The sequence below is a fragment of the Tenrec ecaudatus genome, chromosome 16, assembly GCF_050624435.1.
Source record: "Tenrec ecaudatus isolate mTenEca1 chromosome 16, mTenEca1.hap1, whole genome shotgun sequence".
Classification (NCBI taxonomy): domain Eukaryota; kingdom Metazoa; phylum Chordata; class Mammalia; order Afrosoricida; family Tenrecidae; genus Tenrec; species Tenrec ecaudatus.
In genome coordinates, this window is record NC_134545.1 from 46448161 (window position 1) to 46464200 (window position 16040).

General features: G+C 46.0%; 1 protein-coding gene across 1 annotated transcript in view; it reads left to right on the forward strand.

Annotated features, from left to right (window-relative positions):
* Positions 1–91: 91 nt before the first annotated feature.
* PLA2G12B (phospholipase A2 group XIIB) overlaps positions 92–16040 on the forward strand; it is a 48604-nt gene continuing 32655 nt past the window's right edge. The window contains exon 1 of the mRNA XM_075535029.1: positions 92–14664. Within this exon, the coding sequence (XP_075391144.1) occupies positions 14454–14664 (211 nt within the window). The 5' untranslated portion in view covers positions 92–14453. The remainder of the gene's footprint in view (positions 14665–16040) is intronic.

Genomic DNA, 16040 nt, shown 5'->3' on the forward strand with positions numbered 1-16040 from the left:
GTGTTTGTTGTTAGTGGCCTTTGAGGCAGCTCAGCTCACAGCAATGCTTGGACTTAACAAAGTGTAACATTACCTGGCCCTCCCTGCATCAGCTTCATGATGATTGGTAGGTTGAGTTCATTGTTGTGTCTTTGGGTAGTGCCTTCCACCCAGTGGTTCAGCACTGTAGACAATATTGTGGTCCATGAAGCTTTTCATTGGCTAATGTTTATTTATTATTATTTTTTTTTAAATCATTTTATTGGGAGCTCTTACAGATGTTGTAACAATTTGTAATTCAGTTAGATCATGCATGATTATACAATTGCTGCCACCATCAGTTTCAAAACATTTTCATTCTTGAACTCTGATGTCAGCTCCCCTTTATCCCTCCCTGCCCTACCTCCTATCCCCCAGGAACCCTTAGTGCAGTGGTTCTCAACCTTCCTAAGGCCACCACCCTGTAATACAGTTTCTCATGTGGTGGTGACCTCCAACCATAAAATTATTTTCGTTGCTACTTCATCACTGTAATTTTGCTACTGTTAGGAATCTGGGGGCCCCTGTGAAAGCGCTGTTCTACCCCACAGGTTGAGAACCGCTGCCTTATTGCTATATTATAAATTATTGTTGTTATCCATGTCTTACACTGTCCAATATATCTATTCACCTAGAATTCTGTTATTTGTTCCCCTTGAGTGTTGTTCCTCTCCCTTTACCCCCTTCTCTTCCTGGGCCCTCAGGGAATCATTGCTCCCGCCACTGTTTTTGAAGGGTTCTCTATCCTGGCTTTCATGCATCAATCAATCTTAGGTATACACATGAACATGCTCATGTCTAACTACGTTAATGAGGTAAGAGAAGAATCTTAATAGTGAGGGGAGGAAATATTAAACAACTAGAGGATAGTTGTGTGTTTCATCAGTGCTATACCACATCTTGGACTGAGTATCCGTTCTGCGTGGCCCTTTCTGTGAGAGACTGACCAATTGTCTTGCAGGTAGGTTTTGGGCCTCCACTCTGTCCTCACTCCTTCACTTATATTTGATTACTTTGGTTTTGGGGAACTTCTGATACCTATTCCCGTCAACACCTCATGATCACACAGGTTGGTATTTCTTCCATGTGGGCTTTGTTGTTTCCCTGCTACATGGCTACTTGTTTAACTTCAAGTCTTTAAGACCTCAGACTCTATAGCTTAATAGCCGGGAACCATCTGCTTTCTTCACCACATTTGCTTAAGCACCCATTTTGTCTTCAGCAATCATTTTGGGAAGGTGAGTATCAAATTATTAGATCAAGCTATACTTATAGTGAGGTAAGATCTTAGTAGAGGCCAAAGTCCATCTGCTTCCTTGTATTTACGTATAAGTACATGGACAAATACACCTATCTTTATATATTTAATTATATATATAATTTTCTACTTTCCTCTTTTTTTTTCCCCTTTCTTCCTGCCCTACCATCATGATTACCCATTGTTGATCAAACACAAGCAGGAATACTACACTCTCCTCACCATTTGTTTTAGTACCCTTGCTATTCCCTTGCCTCTGTCATTGTTGGTTTTCCCTCCCCCAACTTGTCCCTGCCCATTACTCCCCTCCCCCAATCATTGGTCCAATTGCTGTCTCCATGGGCTTGATTATTCTGCCAGTCCTGAATAGACACCCAAAAGAAAAAAGATACAAAGAATAAATAGGTTAAAAACAAAATATGTAAACAGTTGCATGTGTACTACTTTCTATCCTCTCCCAGAGTAGATGAGTATCTGTCCAATCATGGCCGGGGGGGGGGGGGAGGCTTGTTGTAATCCATCAGTCCAGTCCCCATTTCAGTATCTCAGGACCTGCTTACCCAGCAGCACTTACCTTCCTAGTCCTCACTCGTAGCCAAGGGCATGCCACCTACTAGTCCCCATTGCTCTTCCTGCCATCAGATATGGAGTTGCCTAGTGCTCCCCACCCCCACATTCCACCTTTAGATTTTCACTGTGGCCCCCTAGTGAAGAACCCCACCCAGTTAGGATGTGGTGTCCAGAGCTATCCCCCAGTCAGGTATATAATCAGGGCTCCTCAGCCGCTTCATGGCTTTGTCCCCATTGCTAATGTTGCACTCTCCTCTAGTTTGTGCACTCTCCAAAGTCTGAGTCTTCAGTGCTCTCTTCCATAGCACACTCATTTAGGAAGGGGACAGAAGGGACGTCATGTCTTGAGCTGAGCTGGGGTCGACCCTGTAGTCCTCTCAACCAGCTGCTCCATGCCGGAACCTCACCCTCCAGGATCGGTGGACTGGAATGAGGTCTATTCTCTCCCTCCTGTGGAGGTAGAACAATACCCTCCCTATAGGTGGATTAGTGCCCTGTCCCCATTGCCATCTTTTTTTTTTCTTCCCCCTCCTCTGGGTCTTAAAGGCATATGAGAGGGGATTGGCTAGTTTTTAGAAGAAGGTCCCCAGTGCTTCCTGATTTCTCTGAGTCTTGAAGCTTTGTTAAAATCTCTGTCGTAGGTGACGCTGCTGGAAGGTGTTTGAAGTAGTAGGAGTGCGGCTTCCAGCATCTAGCCACCGGAGGGTTTCCTTACACTAGGACATTGGCTTTATACTAATTGTTATGTTATTTTTCAAATTTTACTAAAAGACATCGTTATGGAAAAATTAGACTTTTCGAAGCTCTAAAAACACAAATCGGACAGAATTGTGTTCCCATCCAATGGAATACTACAACTTCAGTAGGGCTATGGGTTGTTGAAGACTTTGTCTTATTCAAAAGTATCGTGGTCTAGGATAAAGCTGTGAGCTTAATTATGTTAACTGATAGTGAAGCCTGACTTTTTACATTTCTTAGGATGAATTCTTATACTTCACTCCAAGGGTTCTAAAGAACCTGTATATAGCATTTAAGTTTTTATGGAATTATTGGGTTAATTCTCCAGGAAAGTAGGTATTATTTTTATCTGTTCTATAAATGAACTATGAGATTCCATTATCTGTACTACCCTTTGTTCCACCACACGTAATTTAGTAAGAAATACTGAGAATTAAATCAGTACTTAAATACACGTTTTATAGGCATGATTTTAAGAGAATATATACCATATATACTTGAATGTAAGCCAACACGAGTAAAAGCCAAGGTACCTAATTATTACCTGGGAAACCAGAAAAACTGATTGACTTGAGTGTAAGCCTAGGGTGGAAAATGCAGAAGCTATTGGTGAGTTTCAATAATCAAAACAAATGAAAATAAAATTACCAAAAATTGAGACATCCGTGGGGTAATGTATTTAAATATTTATTTTCTATAAAAAAACAAAAGAACAAGTCACTTAACATTAGTAAACCAGCACAGTAAGTGGGAAATCGGTTCAACAAAAACAATAAGGTATCAACAATGATACCTTAAGAGTACTATTCCCTGAGCTCAATCAGCAAACAAGCTAAAATGTAAAGAGTTAAAATCCTTCAAAACTGGATTCCTCATCATCATGCGTATCCCAATGCAGAGCTTCAGCTGGTGTGAGGTCATCATAGACGCTGTCCTCACTGAGATCACCGTCATCACCATCACTGCTGTCACTTTCATACAAAGCGCAGTCTTCACTGCCATCCATAGCATTACTAGTACTACATTTCTGGAAGGCATGTCACACTATGTCTTCTGGAATGTCTTCCCATGCATCTCGAACCCACTTTGCTATTAACTCTCTGTCAGGCTTCATGAGATTTCCTCCTTTTGTTAATCGGGCTTGACCAGATGACATCCATTCAGACCACATCCTTTGCACAGGGTCTTTAGATACACTACATAGGACGACTGATTGGTTAGATGTGAGTAAACAAACATTCAAAGCCCTGCTGCTGTGTCAGCAGCAGGGCTTTGAATGAACAATGGAGAAACGGCAATCACCCTCGAGACACAGACACTCGTCCTGTTACCTGGGGGGTGTGGTGGTGGTGACAGCGAGATGTTACACCTCGCTGGTACCACTGACCAGCGTGTATAAGCTGAACCCGTTTTCCAGCACATTTTTTGTGCTGAAAAACTCAGCTTATACATGAGTATATGTGGTAATTTTAAAAGATTTGTAGTGAAAGTTAGATGACTTATTATGACTCATAGCAAGCAACCCTATCATGTAGGGCTTCCGAGGTGGGAAAGCAACATAAATTCAAGGGTAGAAATAAAATGGGGCCTCAAAGGGTAGAAACTAATGTTAATGCTATATGTGTTTCAGCAAGTGGAATAAAGTAAAACCTATTATAAGCATAGGCATATAAATACATTAATATGTAACAATAGGGATAGAGATCTATGTACATATTGTATTAAGGTAGCAGACAGACACTCGGCCTCTACTCAAGTCTTCCCTCACCACAAGAACCCTTTGTTCTATAACCTGGCATTCTGCGATGCTCACCTTCCCTACATGATTGCTGAAGACAAAATGGGTGCATAAGCAAATGTGGTAAAGACAGCTGATGGTGCCCTGCTATTACAAGATACAGTGTCTGGAGTCTTAAAGCCTTGAAAGTAAACAAGCGGCCATCTAGTAAGGAAGCAACAAAGCCCACGTGGAAGAAGCACACCAACCTCTGTGATCACGAGGTGTGGACAGGATCAGGTATCAGTCATAAGACCCAAAACAACCAACCATTTTAATGTGAATAAGGGGGGTTGGAATGGAGACTCAAAGTCCATCTGTAGACTATTGGACATTCCCTTACAGGATCACAAGGAAAGGAGCCAGCCAGACCCAGCCAGGGTGCAGTATAGCAACCAACAAAACACAGCATTCTTCTAGTTCTTTAATGTTACCCCCCCCATTATGACCCCAGTTGTACCTTAAAATCTGGCTAGACCAGAGCATGTACACTGGTACAGATACCTCTCTAAGACAGATAAACCCCTCAGCACCAATAATGAGACGCGATTCCATGAGAGTAGCGGGAAGAAAGGGGGAATCGATTGCAATGATCGACATACAGCGCCCCCCTCCTGCCAGGGGGATGAAAGACAGCAGACGATGTAAAACATGAAAATTAAAATACCTTATGAATTATCAAGTGTTTATAAGGGTATGATTGTGGGGGAAGGAGCGGGGAAAAGATGATACCAAGGACACAAGTAGAAAATGTTTTGGAAATAATGATGGCAACATATGTACAAATGTGTTTGATACCATTGATCATTGGATTGTTATAAAGGCTGTAAGAACCCCCAATAAAATTATTTATTGAAAAGCTACTAATACATATTTGACAAGGAAATTACAGATTTGTAATCTTACAAATGTTAAATAGTCAAACTTAGTTTGCACAGAGGGATTGATGAACTTTTTTCAGTTAGATTTTACATAACTTTCCTGTGTTTCATACTGCCAAATGAAAAGGAAAGACCAAATCAAAAAAGTTCCGATATGAAACTTGGGGTTCACTGGTTAGGTTCCCCCAACACCATATTTTTTAATTATTTGGGGCTCATACAACTTTTTACAATCCATATATATATGATTTGTGTCCACATTTGTACATATGTTGCCATCATCATTCTCAAAACACCTGCTTTCTACTTGAGCCCTTGTATCAGCTCCTCATTTTCCCTTCCTTCCCTGTTCCTCCCTCCCCCTGAACCCTTGATAATTTATAAATAATTATTTTATCATATCTTATACCATCCGACGTTTTCTTCACCCAGTTCTCCGCTGTCCGTCCTCTAGGGAGGAGGTTACATATAGACCTTGTGATCTCCCTCACCCTCCCTCCACCTTCCCGATATGACCACTCTCACCACTGTTCCCAAGGAGCTCATCTGTCCTGGATTCCCCTCATTTCCATTTCCCATCCATGCCAGTGTACATGGTCTAGCCGGTTATGTAAGAGAATTGGGATCATGATAGTGGAGGGGAGGAAGTATTCAAGAACTAGAGGAAATTTTATATGCCTCATCATTGCTACACTACACTCTAACTGGTTCTTTACCTCCCCAGAGCCCTTCTGCAAAGGGATGTCCAATTTCCCCCAGATGGGCCCTGGCTCCCCACTCTGCACTCCCCCTCATTCATAATGCTATGATTTTTTTGTCTTTGATGCCTGATACCTGATCCCTTTGATGCCTTGTCATCTCACAGGCTGGTCCCAACACCATAGTTTTAATGGGACTTTTGAAGATAAATGTGAGTGTTGCTGGGGCTACTGCATGAAAATAATTGAGTACTATTTTCAAAATTCTATTTTCATTTAAGGGAGTTTGAGAAGGAAGAATTAAGAATAAAAGCCAAAAAAAGTCGTGTGCTTACTATAGATAATGGACACTACACTGTAAAACATCAAAACTAGTTTCTTCAACTCGTGAAACTTATTCCTCAGAAGCAGAAGTTTCGTTGTGTACTAACCCTAAGTGTAGAGCTATCACCAAGATGGATTACCGGAAATACCCCCTAGAGCCTCCCAGCAGTTAGATAAGTAGCTGTTAGATAGTCCTAACTGGAGAACAAGCTAGTGTGATTATAAAAATAACAATGGTGTGACTTTATGTACAGTTACAGAAAGTCTTACTGCTGAGACGATTTAAGTTCTCTTTAAATGGCCTCATAGTGACTACATGTGAAATTCCTATCAGGTATCCAGTTACATCGTTGAATAGTTTATGTACAGGGCTAAGCAGTTGAATGGCTGGATATCTGGCATTAAGAAACTTACCATGTAACACTCACTGCCGACCTGTCATTGCTGACTCCGAGTGACCCTATAGAACAGAGTAGATTTGTCCCATGGTGGTTTCAAACTGTCGACAGTGCAGTTAGCAGCCTAATGCATAACCACTGGGGCTCCTACAGCTGGAATTAGATCGTTAATTGCATGAGAAGGAAAAGAAAATGACAAAATTACTAAGAAAAAGGCCAATCATCACTTGACACTTGATAGTACTTAGGACGGATAGCCTCCCCTGCCCCCACCAAAAAAAGCAACAGAATCCCACCCCCAAGCTATGCATTTAATTCTTTTACAAAACAACCTTATCACCTTCAAAGTAATTTCCATTACATTTAATTTCTCAAATCTGTGATTCTTCTAAACATTTTTCAAATTTGTGTTTGGAAGGTTGACAGCACCTTTTTCTTCACCCTACATTTTCAAATCGCTGTCCTTTCATGTCTGGCTTCATTCGCACAAAGTGAGGTCAGCTGAGTGGAGCAAGAGAGGCATGCTGGGTTTTGCCAAAAACTGGTGCAGCGAGATGGCTGCATGAGCTCGTGCTTTGTCATAGTGGCAAAACCAGTCCCCAGTCTGCCACAGAGCAGGCCTTTTTATGCCACATACTGTTACACAATCTTTTCAGAACCTCTAACTAGAAATAGACAGCTTGATTAACAGTCTGACCTGGTGGAACAAACTCCAAATGCACCTAGAGTCAACATTTTCATCCATATGGGAAGTTGATGGACATCCAGAACGAGGTTAGTCATTAATTGACATTTCACCTTTTCTGAAATGAGAGGGCCACTCATATTGCTTGAGTTGTACCCATAGCATTGTTCTTGTAAGCTGTGTTCAACATCACAACAGTTTTTGTGGCATTTTTTTTCCAAGCAGGAAACAAAATTTCACAGCAGCATGCTGTTCTCAAATTGGCAATCACAAAAAACGAGGTTCGAACCAAACCGCTTTTACGAAAAGATTCACTGACCAGAGAGAATCTTGTAGGTGATGCCCCTCAGTTCACTAACTCAGAGCAACTTGCTGGATGCTTGTCTAGTGGGAAAACGTGTTCTACAGAAGCTCTGCCCAGCAAAGCTGCTTGCCTTTTTTTTTGGTACCCCCTCGTGTTTTCACTCTGGTAAAACTTGGTATTTTAGAAAGACAAATAATGGGTATCAGAATACAACAACCCACTGCCATGGAGTTGATTCTGAATCATTGTGACTTTACAGGACAGTAGAACTTGCGCTTTAGCTTTCCAAGGCCGTACATCTTTATAGGAGCAAACTGCTTCATCTGTCTCCTACAGCGCCACTGGTAGGAGTCAAACTGCTGGCCTTGTGGTTAGCAGCCCAACATGTGACCCACTATCTCACCAGGCCCCTGAGAGGGGAAGGGAATCATAAACGCTAGTGAGTGCCATTTGTTAATCAGATAGATCAGGTGAAATAGATCCCATAGTCCTAGTCTATCCTGGGGTGTTACCATACTGATGTGCTTAGCAAAATTAACTATAGCAAGCCATTAACATTCTTGGCTTTCTGAATTTTCTTAACTTGAAGACTAAAGTTTGCTTTCTGCGAATGTAACCAGTTCAAAATAAATTTTTATGTAGGAAGACAATATTTGCCTTACTTTAATGAATAACCCCAGTCCTGTGAACCAGTACTTCCTCACAGTAATTGTATAGGACAGGGTAGAACTCTCCTCTGTGGGCTTCCACAACTGTAACTATACCCGAGTCGACAGCCTCATGTTTCTCCAGCAAGACAGCCAGTGCTTTCAAACTGCTGACCTTGCCGGCCATAACCCGCTATGCCACCAGTGCTCCTCAGGGGCAGTTTGTTTGTTGCATTTGTTAATAACATTTAGAATATAAAATCAAAATTTAATCATACACTTACATTTTGTCACGTTCTAATTAATTTTTAATGTTTATGATTTGAATGAAAGTTTACAGAGCAATGTGGGTTTCCATTCACATTTTGTGGTGTTCACAATTTCCATAACAATAACACCACTCTTCCCCTTTTCTCCCATTATTTCCTATTTCTACCACCCTATCCCTTCCTGCCTTCCGGGGGCTTCATCCCTGGGCAAATGCTTCTCTTTGGTCATAAATGGTTGTTCAAATGGTTATTTTTTACTTCCAAAAACCAAGCTTACTGCTAGCTAATCAATTCAGACTAAGTTCACCTAATCGGTTGGTCTATTGAGTTCAGTTCCAAGCTTAATGGGCCATCTAGTCTTGGGGATTCTACCAGTCTGTATCTGACCAGTAAGCCTGGTCTTTTTTACGATTTGGAATTTTGTCTCACAATTTTCTCCTGCTCTATCCAGGACCACTATTTCCGAGTGGTAAGAAGTAGGTACCATCTAATTCTGGCTTAGCCTCTCAGAGGCTGGGATTTGCCTGGTGCATTCGTCCATTGAGCTAATTACTGCCAGGTGTCTTCAGTTTTCCTCCTCTTGACAGGGAGAGACCAGCTATTGCACCCTAGATAGCCACTGACAAGCTTGAAGACCCCAGTTGGTATTCACTAGTGTAGGATGTGAGGAGCCCTCGTGGTGTCATGGCTACGCATTGGGCAGCAGTTCAAAGCCATCAGCCACTCTGCCAAAGAGGCAGCTTTCCACTCCCATAAAAAGTTAGTCTCAGAAACCCACAGGGGCAGTGGAATGGGCTTCATGGGAGTGAGGAAGATGATGTTCTCCGCAAGATCTTGGGTCTTGGAAACCTTACAAAGGGTCACCATGAGTGAGAATCGACTTGATGGTAATATTTTTATCTCACCCACAATGAGCCCTGGTGGCATCGTGGGTTACACACAAGTTGGGCTACTAACCACATGTCAGCAGGAAGAGGCTGTCCGCTCCCATAAAGCTTTACCACCCCAGGAACCCTGTGAAGCCGTCCCACTCTGCCCCACAATGTTGCTATGACTCAGAACCGACCACTGTGGGTTGTTTTGCTTTATCTTTCCCATGTTTCCTTTTTACCTTTTCCACTAGAGGAACAGAATCTATGGAAAGCTCAGGTCAGGTAATATAAAAGGCCTCTGAAGCAGTCACCAAGTGTATTTGGAAGATGAGTTGCCCTTGGACTTGTTATGGGTACACAATGAGACAAGGATGTGACATTGAAATCTAGATAAACTACACCAGTAAGCCAAGGCTTCATTGGCATTTTTCGTGGCAATACCTCTAGCTGAGGCCAGCAGTGCACCCGCGTCCCTTGTGACCAAGCTCCCGGCTGAGCAGTGCTCTGGAATGATAACCCTTGGTGGGCCCATATTTCGGCAGCAGTAAGTAAGGGAGTTTTAAATTTGAGATTGGAGCCTGAGTATAATGAGAAAAGTGCTTCCAAATGATGGGTTAGCTTTGCAGATGGCGCCTCAAGGAATCCATATAATCGCACGGTCCCTTTTTTTCTTGGGGCCAGAGGTTTGGATCAACGTCCTGGGGCACTAAGGTCACTTGCAGGCTATTGTTGATATGAGGCAAGTTTCCAAACATCAGTTCTGACTTGCTTTCTGAAATTGCCGGATCACAGGGATCCGCAGTTCCTGGTAAAAGGCAGGGCTTTGATTTCTCAGTCTGGGGGAGAGGAGTCCATCCTCCAGTTTGTTGACAGGCTTTCCCAGTACATGGGAGGCACAGCACGCGTGTGAATGTCATCGTCTGCTTCCCCAGAAGCAGGCTCTCCAGTGAAGATGTGCCGTTTCTTTGAGAGGGGGCCTGAGGAGGTGGAGAGAGGGGACTTAGGACAGGAAAAAAAGTGGCTAAGAAAGGTTTGTTATCGTGGTAGACCCCTGAGCCTCAATCCAATCTCAACCTGGCTTTTCACCAGAAACCGGGTAAGAAACACATGTCGGGGACCACATGTGTTACAACTGAAAACCGAGACAAAGGCTTTCATAGCAGAGAAGACTGGCTGATGGGGTTACCAAGGGGGTTGTGGTGACTGGGGAGAACAAGGGGGACAAGATGACCAGAGTACTCCCAGGAGGGAGAAGCGACATGGACAGGAGGGGGGTGATCGTCGTGTAAGCTTTGAGCACAGCCGTGTACAGCCCCTCCACCCCCACCCCCAATCCACCCAGGGACCGCCAACACCGCCGCAGCATCCTCGGGGCGCAGCAAGTTCGCGACAGAGTTCCATGATCTTTCATCCCTTTCCCCGCGAACACTGCAGGCCATTCGGCGAGGACTGGCGTGCCCATCTTTGGGAAGCAGGCTGACCAGTGAGTTGCTTCAGGGAGGCGGCTCCTGCGGTCGTTCTACTGACTGAAAGGTTGTAAGTTCGAACCTGCCCAGCGTGCCTGGGAAGAGGGGCCTGGAGCCGCGCTGAGCGTCAGTCCCACTGGGGGCCCATCGCCTGGGGCTGTGCCCTGGGGCGCCTGGCCCTGGGTGGTTCTGCTGTTGTGGAACTCCATGAGGTTAACTTTGAACTTCTGGCCTCCAGGCGAAGTCACAGGGACGTGGAACGCGCACGTGAGCCCCGCAGATGCGCTCCGCCTGAAAGCAGAGGACAGGTGGACACAGCAGTCCCTCTCCAGCTGGATCACACCATGGCCCCGCGGGCCGCAGGCAGTACCCGCTGGCCTCAAACTAAAAGTGCACACGTAGGCAGGAGCCCCTCCTCAGGGAGGTGCCAGGATTATCCAGAAGGTTCGCGGGGGAAGTGCATTATTTTTTCATTCTGTTTTCCGCACACTTTTTGAAGGCCCCTCGGATATAGTGCAAGAGCTCCGAAACATTCACGGAGATGCTTTAAAGTACCACATGGTGTTTTTGTTGTCCACATAAAATGGTCCACTCTCTTTCCTGGAGTCTGGGTCCTTGGAAGATTCCTTACTTATCATGATACGATTTTATTCATTGTTCTCCAGACATAGGCTTAGTGTGATCTTTTGAAGTGTCATTTTAAAAAATCTGGTGGCTTTCTTGAGCCCCAGTGGCACAGTGGTTATGTGTTGGGCTGCTAACTGCAAAGTCAGCACCTCGAAACCACCAGCTGCCCCACAGAAGGATGGGGACGTCTGCTTCTGGAAAGAGTGAGTCTCAGAAATTCACCGGGCTAGTTCTACGCTGCCCTGTAGGGTCGCTAGCAGTCAGATTGTGTCGTGGAACTGAGTGGGGTTTCTTGATGTATTTTTGGGTTGAGTGGCTTCATTAAAGAGTCCTGGTGGCTCTGGGGGTTAGATATTGATCGGCTAACCCTAAAGTTGGCAGTTCCAACCCACCAGCCAGGACTCTGAAGAAGTCTGAGGCGCTCTGCTCCTGTAAAGATTTACAGTCTTAGAAACTCTAAAGGTTTCTAGTTCACTGCAGGGCAATGAATTATCTAATATGGCTCTTATAGCAAAAGTCTCTAATTCCCACAAATTGACCTTTCCCTTCATGGATCTGGTAAAAGAAGGCGAGGGAAGATACTGATAGGATTAATCTGTGAGTAATTGCCAATGGGATTCCCTGGATTGCCATCCTGCTGTGTATAAAATGAGCCTTCTGAGAAGCAGGAAGAGGGATCTCATTACTAGCAACAGCCAGGAGTGGAGGTCACCCTCTGACCTTGGGATCCGGGAGAAGTAAACCTGGATACAGATGAGCACTTGCACCCTTAGAGGAGCAGCGGCAGAACCGGGAGCCCGAGTGTGGCACAGATGGATGGACTTCCAAGCCCACAGGGCGAGTGGAGGGTACCTCTGGCCACTTAAGTCCAGAAGTTGGGCTTGCTGACCCCCAGAAGTGAGGCTGAGTGCTTTCAGGCTGAGGCTTACTGGATGGAGTGAGGTGGTTCTGAGCAAGGAGCTGCCTGTGCTGACCCCAGGAGCTTGAGCTGAAGGCCTTCGGCTTGAGGCTTACAGCAGAATTGTAGGCCCCTTTGGGCATTTTTTAGCAGACCTGAAACTTTGTAGCATGTCCTGGCAAACAACTAGCCTGAGCTTTCTAGCTGGCATGACAGCTTGTTAACTTCCTTCATAAACCCTTTCATGATAAAATTTGTCTGAGTTTCTGCATAACCATTGCAATGGATATTAGAACCCAAAGACTTAAAAATAAAGAACATTAATTAAAGCCTTGCAGAGTCATTGGAAGTCTGAATTGACTCGGTGGCAATGAGTAGTGGTTTCATTGATGGAATCGATTGCTTCGTATAATTAAAAGCAGATATAAACTGGAAAGGGGTGCCAGAGGATAGACTTAAGTCAACAGTTTTAAAAGACCTCAAACTGAAAGACTCCTTCTGACTTTTAAACAACAAAGGAAAAACAACCCTGAGAGAGCAGGGAGTTGGTTCCGTTCGCACAGACCCCTCCGGAGCAGTGGGGATTTAGGTGTCCCTGGCTGACTGAGGACAGCTGCAAGTGATTCTGATGTAAGTTAAAGACCTCATGTTTTTGTAGTTATTAGCTCTTATTATCGATGTCTTTATAAATCCAATCTTTGTCTTTGGGGTTGGCAGAATGATAACATCAACAAATTAGACATTGCAACATTGTACATAGTACATATTACCAATGATAAGATGTAAAAAAAAAAAAAAACCTTGTTGGTAGTATGGTTCATCGTAACTCTGATACAATGTGAATCACCTGTGTGCCTGATAATGCTGAGCGAGACTTGTGTAAACAGAGAGACCAAAATGCCTATAGGGTGAGTGGGTGGTTTCAATTTTTGTAAAAAGGATTGGGCCAGGGCAGACCAAGCAGTCACAACACTCTCTCCTGTGGAGCCCTCTGGGGTGGGCCCACAGTTTTAGCACATGACCACACAGGGTGACATGCTTATAATTAGGAGCTTTGCCACATTAGAGGATTTACACATCTGAGAGCCAAGTAGCGGCCTAGGCTGAAGCTGGGGTCCCAAATCTGGGCTGCTCCTGGTTTCGCGCATACGTTTCTCCTGACCATGGTCAAAATGACAGTGTGCGCCCACCACGGGGCGCTTCCTGTAATAGCGATGAAGGAGCTCACGCTTCGCTTATCCACTTGGTTACATTCCAAGTGGCTGTTAGGGACAATCGGATTCCACAGAAATGGAGGCGGGCCACAACCAGTCACAAACTGGAGGCTGCTCCACCATTCCGTGACTGCTAAACCATCGTCACTGAGTCACAGCCCGCGCCCCCCACCCAAGGCAGGCAGGGTGACCATCCCAGCCAGCGGGAGTCTGCCCTGCACCACGGCATGAGGTAGAGCCCTAGTGTGGATCTTTTACGATGACCGTAAATCTGAAAGGGCAGATACTGAGCTCATTGATTAGTGAAGAGCAGGTGTAACTATGCCCCTGAGACTCTTCAGAGACCACCTGTGGGTGGCAGGCTTAGGACCCAGTGGACCCAGGACCCTGGGACAAATGCTCTGTGTGCAGGAGCTGGCCCTGAAGAACCAGGTTTGGAGCTGATTAATAGATTGAGAAACTGGTCAGAGATGGAAATCCAAGCTGTAGCCCCCAGCCTCACACAAGCTGCTCCACGGCTCCCTCCTCCAGGGCTGTGGGATCTACTTTGAAATGCTCTCTGTCCCTGACCCTCCTTCAGACAGGCCCTCCCACTGCCTGACCTTTGCACCCGTTCTAATTGCCCTGATCTCATCCTGACCTCCATAGCTACGTTTAAAGTCCACCTTCGGGAGAGCGCACAGGTTGAGCGTTCCCGATAAACCCTTTCCCAGTCCTGTTTGACATCTGACCTGGTGGGTTGTTACCTGGACTTCCCGGGACCCTGGCTGGGTTTGAAGCGAGCCCTCAGGAGCTACCTGGGCCACAGGATGCGGCTGCCCGTGGGTTGCTTGACACTGTGGCTCTGCCTGGGGGGCGGCCTGGCTCAGAGCAGCGCCAGCCCTGACACAGAGGAGTCCTATGCAGACTGGGGCCTGCGGCACCTCCGCGGCAGTTTTGAGTCTGTCAACAGCTACTTCGATTCCTTCCTGGAGCTCCTGGGGGGCAAGAATGGAGTGTGTCAGTACAGGTGCCGATACGGTGAGTGTGTGCTTTCAATTTCGGTAAAAACTGTCACTGTCATGGGCCCGGGGGCAGGCCAGGCCGCTCAACAGTCTCCTGTGGAACCCCTGTGGGGTAGGCCCACAGACAGCACATGATGATGGGGCATGGTCAGGCACACTTGAACTTCAGCTAGACAGTATGCATTTGTCGGTGTAAGTGTGCCTGGTTTCGGATCTGGGACACACTGGAACTAACAGTGATTCCTTGTTCACCTGGAACTCAGGTCTCACTGAGCTTCCTGACTCCCAGGAGCTTTGGGAGACTTATTCCCGGGGAGGGGGTGGGGGATAGCTTCCTCAGAGGCTCAGGGCTGAGCGTGGCCATGGCGTCTTTGCTCTGCCTGCAGCAGTTGGGTACCTCTCTCCCAGCAATGGCTCTGACGGGCATCTGTTTGCTGCATCACCCAAGGGAGCCGTTGCTGACACTGCTGCTCCGTCAGCTTGTGGCAGGCCTTCTGCTGCCAGGAGAGGCGTGTTGCCTAGCAGGCCTGGACAATCCTTTAGGCCTGGGACAGGGGTTGGGGTGAGGGTGGGGTGGGGGTAGGGTCAAGGGTGTTAATGAAAGAGGCCCCTCAGTTTTGTCTGAGTTGTAGACACCCCATGGTGCCAGGTTGCCAAAGAGCGATCCACGGGAGGGGCTCCTTTCATTCAGCCCTTGGGGAGCAGGGTGCAGAGTCCGGGGCCTGGGTGGTGGTGGCGGGGGAGGCAGGTGTCATTTGGAATGGAAGTGAATGCTGTTGAAAACATTTACCGTCTCAAGTAGCATTAGCTTTGTGGTTATTTATCAAATGTTCCCTCATGAAATTAGGGATGAAAATGATGCATCTGTTTAGCCTGGCAGGAAACTGTACTGGAGAGGTATGTTGTCTCTCAGAAGATTAGGCTCCTCTCCTCACCCTCGCCCTCGCCCTCACCCTCACCCTCACCCTCACCCTCACCCTCACCCTCGCCTAGCTTCTCTCTCAGTCTTGGAGCAGGAGAGATTGCTTCCTTGTAAGTTAAGAGTCATCAAGAGACCACGGCTAATCGTAGTTCCAGAGCCCAAACGCTTGCCGCACAGAAGTTCTACCAGCAGCCCTGCTCCTGCTGCCACCTAGTCCCTTTGGACTCAGCGAGACCCTGTAGGACAGAGTGGAGCTGCTCCAGGGGGGCTTCCGAGACTAGCCATCTTCAGGGGTACAGAGAGCCTCATCTTCCTCCAGGGAAGCAACTGGTAGGTTTGAAACAACAACCTTATGGTTAGCAGCCCAATGCTTAACCCACTGAGAAGCATCAAGGAAATTGTATGTCTCCCGTGAATATTTCGTACAGCTGGAAGCCTGGTCTACGCTGGGGCAAAAGGAGCCCTGGTGG